The 8880-nt window shown below is 30.4% G+C and overlaps 1 protein-coding gene across 1 annotated transcript in view; it reads left to right on the top strand.

The window, feature by feature from the left end:
* Window positions 1-281: 281 nt before the first annotated feature.
* LanB1 (laminin subunit beta-1) overlaps window positions 282-8880 on the top strand; it is a gene marked incomplete in the record, with an annotated part of 117514 nt that continues 108915 nt past the window's right edge. The window contains 2 exon segments of the mRNA XM_067050256.1: window positions 282-437; window positions 8734-8796. Of these exon segments, the coding sequence (XP_066906357.1) occupies window positions 428-437; window positions 8734-8796 (73 nt within the window).

The raw sequence follows: 8880 nt of genomic DNA, 5'->3' as shown, positions 1-8880 counted from the left end.
GGAATATGAAAATGTTTTAGAACCGTTTGTTTATTTTTGGGGGAGATTGGTAATTGGTACTGATTGAAACTCTTAGACTTGTTTTTCTTTTTTAACGTAGTCCATCTGTAATTGCACTTACAGCAATATAAATATTTAAAACAATAATTGTATCCAGTAGGGAACTGGAAATAAGCCTACAGATATAGCTTCTCAAAAGACCATAGTACAGATAAGCTGTAGATAAGAAACTGAGTATGCGACCCCGAGTCTTGCTATCTCAGGCGGACACAGATAGTGGGCCAACTACCCCCTCCCACCACCACCCACACACTAACGTGTGAAGCACTTCTGTTGATCAGTTAGTTGACCATGCCTCTCTTGGGATAGTGATTGATGTGGTTTTTGTGTATGTGTGTGTATTCAACAGTATTCATCTTTTTTTAATATGGGACTGCGTAAGTTCCTTTTATTATAATATTGTGAACACCCTTATTTATTCCTTCTATGTCCTCAACAGCTTACATTTTTCCTATTATTTATTAAATTAGAGGGTATTCATTCATATGATATAAATACATTTTACCTATGTATATTCTGTATGAACGTTGGTTGAAATGTTTGTAGTTACTATTTACTTGCTCTTTAAATCTAATCATGTTATCATTTTTGTTGGTTTGATGTTTATTCTACAATCTTAGTGTGATTTTGATTTAATAATTTTTCTTTATTTCAATCGATGCCAGATGCTTGGGGTATTAATCATCACAATCTGATTGTTCAGTAAATTACGGCTTAAATGAATATGCTAATAATATTTTTGGGCCATTGAATTTATGTTAATTTTTCTTTATTTCAATTACTACTAGCATTTAAAATTTTCATAATTCTTTGACTGTAGATTTTGAAACAGATATTAGTGATTAGTCTATTGCAAAAGAAAAAAAAAGGATTATAAGAGATATTATTGTTGATTGGTTTATAAAGTGAAGTGAATTTTGATAACAGAGTGGTAAACTATTGAAGAAATGAAATATTTTATTTTCACTTGCTGAATTATAGTTTTTATATTAAAAGTAATTAAATTAAGTAGATATACTTTTATATTTCTATTCATGCCCTTAAGCTTGAGCCCTGATAGATAACCCATTCACCCTTTAGTTATAATTACTTTTCACCATACATTACATAAAAGTTTGGAGCCATTATGGGTTTATGTAATTATTCTTACATGCTTAAAATTTAACAATAAATTAACGTTTATGTCCGAATGTGATAAAATAAATTAAATTTTTGATTCATTAATCCTCTAACTATTTATTAGAAATACTCAAATAATACTGAACTTTTGTGGAATAGTTTTGTTTTAACTATAAATTGATAAGATTTTGCTTTAAATTTATTGGTCTGATGAAGATTACAATGGGATATACTAATTTTAACTTCAGGTACCATATACTTAAGTATAATGATTTTGGGAATCCAATTCTATTTGCTATTTATGCATTTTATTTTGCTCTTTATGCATAATATTTTTTATATATTTTGGGTTGTCATCAATATTATTTGTAGGAAAGTACTTTTACAGTCATAAAGTAAATTTAGTACCAGTTGTTCGGTCTAGAAAAATATCTAGTTCTAAACAAAACCTCACCTTACCTATTCATAAGTTTCAGAACGGATTGGTATAGGGATAAGGCTGGCTCATGAATCAAATTACATCAGAAATTGTGCACTTTAGGGATAGATAGGAACTGGTATTACAATGTTTAGTCTCAGAATAATTAAGAGTCCCGGAGTAGGTTTGGTTAAATCTAAAATGACATATTGCTGCTTTACTGGAATAGTGGCACACCTGAAAAAATAATAATAATGTTTGATTTAATTTAGAATTAAATTTATTTAAAGATATAACTAGACTGTAGTTACTTCCTGTAATGATATTGTCCTGGAGACTTCCCTATAGGTATTGGAACAGTTACAAATAGAATGCTGTTTATGGTACAATCTATGTAATATATCAAACATATAATAATAAAAAAATGTCAGATGTGTATATATTCAAGTAAAGCATTGGTATATTCCTGCCTCAGCAACTGTTGCTATGTGTTTGTTTTAAAATGATTTATTTGTTGTTATTAACATTCAATACACATGATAGGATAACTTTTTATTTTATATTTTTCTTTTATGTAACACTTCAGTCAGATATCAATTTTGGTCTTCTCTTCGGACTATCTCCTGAAATGTATATTGATAGCAATGATCCATCTTAAAATAATATTTAAAAAATTCGTCAAAAGTCAATGCCAATGGAATAAAAATATTTTAAAATTCATAAAATATGAATGATTGGCCGATCACTTAGAGAGGTCTAATTATGAAGAATATCATAATGTGAGAAACTGGAAAATAGTAGGGCAAGACCAAACCAATTTACAAAGGCTCAATAAGCAAGCCTACCACCTCAGACTGTAACTTGACATTAGAGTAAATAAGTTACTTTGTTTTTCTATTTATATTTTATGCACAGTTTTTCTGAAAGTTTAATTTTTATCATTATGAAATATTAAAAAATATTTTTATAACTCTTTATGTTGAATTTGGTATCAATTATGTTCTTATGGTGATCAGTCGTTGGATGCCTTTCAAAAATTTATTTAAGAAATGTTGAAGCCATTATCAATTACAATTCTATTTCAGTTAGTGTGAGATATTATGACCATAGAAATACCACTCAAGTATAAGTATGTAATACCATTTGCATTTGCTTAAATAAATTCCTATGTTTGATATTTAGGTCCATTAAACAGGAGAATGTTTGGTCCCATTCCTTGATAGAAACTTGTGGGGTCAGCAAAAAATACATAAATAAACAAAACTTATTTGTGCTGATTTTTTCACCTAAATTTCAGGATTGTTAACTCATAGAAACATAAAAATAAAATAATAAAAAAATAAACTTGAAAATATACAAAACAATAAATTAAGTAGATAGTAGTGGATTGATAATAATAGAAGATGAAATATATTGGATTATATAATAAGTTTGTAGCATTTTTTACTGGTGATTTCAATAAAAACTTCAGATTCTTGATAATATTTTAAATCAATTATATATGACCCATTTTGATCTATTATATGTTGCCATCTTTCAGGTAATTTTTTAATTCTGTCCTCCCAGAACTTCTCAGATTTTTGCACAATGAACTCCTCTATGTAAGTTTTACAGTCCTCAAGCAAATTTAAGTGTTTCCCCTTAAGAGAGTTTTAAAGGGCCCAAAATAAGTGAAAATCTATTGGGGCAAGGTCTGGTGAATAGGGTGGGTGGGGGATCATATCCCAGCCAAACTCCAATAATTACTGCCAGGTTTGCAAAGACACGTGAAGATGGGCATTATCGTGATGGAAAATTATGCCTTTGTGATTAACCAATGCTGGACGCTTTTGCTCAACTGCTGCCTTTAATTGTTCCATCCGTACACAGTTCTGTGATATCCCATGTCATAGAGTGAGGGTTGTCTGTGACCAATGCTTGAATTTGGTCTTTATCAACAGTTGAAGGACATCCCAGTTCTTAACCGAGCAAACCACTTATGGACGGTGCTTTCTCCTAAGGCATCATGACCATTCACACTGCAAATTTTTTTTAACCATCAGTGCAGTGGATTTTCCTTTTCGGAAATAAAAAACCAATTAAATGTGGGAGATGTGGTCAGCAAAAAGAACGTAAATAAACAAAAAATTATTATTCATGCAGACGTTTCGACCTGAGTTTCAGGTCTTCATCGGGAGCTTGTAGCTAAGGGGTCCTAGCTAAAACTAGTACCCATCAGTTGACGCCCTGTTTTAACCAGGACCCCTTTGTTACAAGCTCCCTGATGAAGACCTGAAACTGAGGTCTAAACGTCCCCATGAATAAATGATTTTTTTAATTTAGATTCTTTTTGCTGACCACACCCCCGACCCCGGTTTAAATCTATTAATTTTTAATCTTCTATTAATTTAATTCTATTTAATAATATAATAAAATGAATTATAAAAAGATTAAAAAACAGATAGTGTTTAAGTAATTAAAGAAATAAACATAATGAAAGGTACAGAAGAAAATGTAAATGAGGAATAATGGAATTAACGTATTAAGATATGTAAGTAATGTTTAAAATGATGAAAAACAATTCAAATCATTATGATGAAATGTATGAAAGAAAGTGGATACAATGGACAAGAAAGAAAACATAATATATGTTACATGTATAAAAGATGCACAGTAATATAGTTGTGTAAAAAAAAATAAGCTGAAATAAATATAGAATGTCCAGAAACAAATGAATTAGAAGGAACAAGGGAGAAGTGAATGGGAAAAAAATAAAGAAAGAAATATTTAAAAGGAAAAGAAGACCTACTTGCTTTGACAGAGGTTCTATCTGAAGTGAGTGAATCATAACTGGTCTGTTAAACAGCAGGCAAAAATACGTTGAACCAAGCGGTAACAGTTACAGGCAAGTATGACTAACTATGAAAGACCGTTCAGATACAATAAATAGAGTAGAATAAATTAAAGGTTAAAAGAGTACTCTTTAACTCTTAGTTATGGTTGTTATCTCGTTCTTTGTTTTTTCAGACCTAATGAAACCTGAAATTCAGATCAAATATTGGCACAAATAAATAAGTTTTGTTTATTTGTGTAATTTTTACTAACCTCACCCCTGACTATCTTCTCCTCTTATTAATCTATATTCAACTATTAACACCTCATTATGTCATAATATTGTCATAGAAATCCCATCATTTAATATACATGTAACAAGAAATTTTTGCACTAAATGAAAAGGCCGGAGCCAAAGATATGGAATTCTTCAAGTCCATCTGAAATAATTACTTTTAACCAGTATGAATTGCTAGTAACCCTATAAAATGAATGCTTATTTATGAAATAATGCTGGAATTACATCTAATAGATAGAAAATTGACTACTATATAAATACTGTTAACAAAAGTGGTAATGAAATAGAAAACTGCTATGTTCCCTAGATATGCTCCTTCAGATTATCATATATTGTGATCCATGCAGAAGAATTTTTCAGTTTTTGAGTATCACTTCAACTTAGTTTATGACTTAATAAAATGTATCAGTGAATGTCTTGGTTAATGAGTGAGACTGATTTAAACCTGTAACCTATGAAATGTTAACACTTTGACCAAGAGGTTTCCCCTGGAAAACTACTTAAAAGTGAACCTTTTTTTCCTTTTAATTTAAATAAGCATCATGTGTAATGTATAAAATGTAATATTTAGCCAAATAAAGTTTAAATACCTGTTTTTTAAACATGATTGTCATGATGAACACATTGTCATCACCCACATATGCAACTGAATTTGTGTATGCAATCAGCTGATGAATGAATGTTTTGCAGATTTTTAACTTAATTACTGAATAAGGACTCCATAAAGTTATTTTATATCACCACATATTCTATAAAATATTTAGACATCATGAAAATATCCAAAACAATGTTTACAAATATTTAAATAAACCTTTTAAACATGTAAAAAATGTCATTAGAAGTGTGAAAAATAAAATAAAACACAAGTATATAAAAGTATGTACTTAAAAAAAATAAATTTGATAATTAAAAAATTTAGAGGAGTTTAAAAATCCTTAAAGGCTACAGAACCCAGAGCAATTGTAAATGGTCGCAGCTAGGACTGTACTAATTATGGTTTGGGACAATCCAAGGTGAAAAAGGAGTGATAAAGCTCTTCCCAGGACACCACTGTTTGACATTTATGTGTCATCAACCACGGTCAAAGTGTTAATACTGAAATTTGTTGGGTATTATATTGTAATGATGATATTTGGTTGATAAATTATAATTGAAATTATCGATGAATTAAAACTGATGTTTTTGGGTGTGTGTAAAAAAAGTAACTTTAAGGCAGTTAAAGTGTTGTGAATATTTTTGTTACTTTGAAATAATAAAAATTGTTTATGTTTCTTAACAAAAATTTTCTGTTCTTTGTTCTTTATGAATGTGAGCCGTGGCCTCTTACACTAAGGGTTGAACAGCGTCTTAAGGTTTTCGAAAATAAAATATTAGGCAAAACATTTGATGAATTAACGGGAGATTTCAGAAGATTACAGAACGCTGAATTAAGGGAACCACACCCAGTAAATATAATTCAAGTTATAGCATTGCGGTGTATAAGATGGGCATATAAGGTTGTAGGGCTTATTAATGAGCGGATTTTCCCCCCATCCATGGCAAAATATCACTGATGATAATTAAAATGTATTTAATTGAATGACTTTGAGCTAGAATCTGACGAGCCAAAATTTTTAAGATGTTTAAAACATTGTAAAAATGGATGTTTGTTTCTTTACTTTGCTATTTATTGAGTTAGTTTTCTAACAACATAATTCCAACATATTTACTTATAATATTATGGAATATGATGTATATGTATGTATATATAAAATATTAAATATAAATAGTAGGATTTTCCAAAATTGGTCCTCTAAAAAAATTACATCATGATGTAAATTTCATCCCAATCATTGTCCCAAGCTTTTTAATTATAGGAGCTAAAAATTCATGTAAACATTGATATTAATAACTCTATTATTACTTTTTTTTTTGTCTAATATATCAAGAGTGAATTGATAATGTAAATAATCAACGATAACTGCTTAAAGTATTGCCCTATCAAAATTGAGAAGGTGGTATCACATTTTAGAGCACTTTTTATGTCCAAAAATGAAAATATAAGAGATTGCTTTTCACCCTATTACAATTTTCTAAATTTAGAAATCATAGATTTAAAAGTGATATATAAGTTGATAAGAATATGTTGGACACTTTGTGCCCGGAATTTTGCTTATAATCTAAACAATAATAGACATAATTTTAAGAGACTGTTATGCCCAGAAATTCTCATTTATAGGCTAACAGTATTAATTTATAAAGGATAGGGGTCATTGAATAGGCCCACAGTATTGATTTATAAAGGAAAGGGGACAATGAAGATGTCATCTTTAAGACTCATTGCTATATATCCCATCCTAAGGTGAATAATGCGATAGGTTTTTGAGCATGAGCTTTGAAAGCGAATTTCATTTCATCAAAACCAGAGAAGTTTTGTGTTTCAACAACTCTGGTGTCATGTGAACACACATGTTATTGTAGCAGATCTCAAATATCCCAGGAACCAACAGAAAGATGCTGTCATTGCATTCTTGGATGTGACTGAAGTTTTTGACATTATTGGTCATGGTCATATTTTGAAGTTGCTGGAAGCCAAGGAAGTGTCAGCAAACCTGAGAAAAGCAATAGAAAGAAAATTATAAATTATCTTATAACCACAATCCTGTTCCACTCATGGGCTTCGGGGATGATCAAGCAGTAACTGCTCACAATGCAGAAGCCAAGGAGAGAGCAATAAAATACTAAGTGAGTTTGGATTATTTATTCCCCCCAAAAGTTCAGGCATCATAGTAAAAAATGTAATGTTAATAAATTTGTTATGGATACTGGATTTAGATGTATGTTAGAAAGTATCGATGAAATTTTTCACAAAGGCTTGAAGTCTATGATAGGTATACCAGCCAGTATGTATGGTGTCCATGATGTATGGGCCACAAAGATACAGAGGCCTAGGTCTTTTATAGTGTCAGCGGAAAGCTCTTTCAGCATTGCTTTATTTCCTTAAAATTATCCAATACGAACGATGTCCTATTTCAGACAATTTTCGATTTTGAGGATAAAGTTTGGATGTGTGCTGATAGGCATTTATGGATTTAGAATAGAAGCATCACTGACTTAAAAAAGTTGGACAGTCCTCCAGAGAAAAGTTGTTTTAGGACTGATGCAAATGCAAGGGATAAGTGTGCCCCACTTGAAATATAGCCAATGGATTAATAAATTCATGTTTGACAGATAGGTTCTTATAGGCTCAGAATGGACAAACTTCCTTAAATTAAATGTCAAATATATTCCTCTCTGAAGTTCCAGGGTCCATAATCAAGTATTGAGTTGTTCAACCATCCATAATCAACCATTGAGTTGTTCGAGCCCTATGCAGTACGTGTGGCTGAGAGTCAGAAACCTCCGCACACATGTTTGGGAACATGTTCAAACAACATGCTATTTGTCACTGAAACATTATAAATGTTTTAGAAGGTATTTTGCCTAGATGTAGAGATCTCAAAGTGATTTATTGATATCCACAAAGAAAAGAAAGTGGTAATAGTTGACTCTACTATAAGCTTTGAAACAAATGAAAATGATCAGATCAAGTTGCCAAAATAAAAGCAGAAAGGAAGACGTGTGTGTGTGTGTGTATGTGCGTTTTGGTTTCACATTTGGGGAAACATCTCACTAGATTGTGTCTCACATACTACTTTTTTTGGCTGGAGTTTTCAATGATTGTTAAGATAGGTTTAAAATATTTCATGGCTCTCCTTTACCTGTTAAAATATGATGCAATGAATTTTGCTTAATTATAATCAATTTAGTTAGGTCAAAAAGTTAAAAATTTATTTTTCCTGTCTGTTGCTAAAGATTTTTGTTTTGTTTTTTCAATGGAGATAAAATTTTAAAATTTTTGGTATCTAAGAACAAAATTATAGAATGATTAGATTTTATATTGCTAATATCAAAAATATTGGAGTGTCTCTTGGGTAAAGTGTTTGCTGTTGTACTGAACTCCTTTTTCCTGAGTTCACTATTTTATTTTCTGTTTATTTTGTTCTAGGTTTTCCTGTGACCATGACAAACCTCTTTTTTCTTCTACCTCTTTGTGCTGTATTAGTTGAAGGTATCATTTATTTTATTATGATCTCATTGAATATTTTACATTGATTTGCTGATGTATATAACGTAAGATATATATGTATATATA

The sequence above is a fragment of the Halyomorpha halys genome, unplaced genomic scaffold (assembly GCF_000696795.3).
Source record: "Halyomorpha halys isolate HHAL.00 unplaced genomic scaffold, Hhal_1.1 Scaffold385.1, whole genome shotgun sequence".
Lineage (NCBI taxonomy): Eukaryota > Metazoa > Arthropoda > Insecta > Hemiptera > Pentatomidae > Halyomorpha > Halyomorpha halys.
Note: the sequence above shows the minus strand (reverse complement) of the source record. Positions and strands in the feature narration are given on the sequence as shown.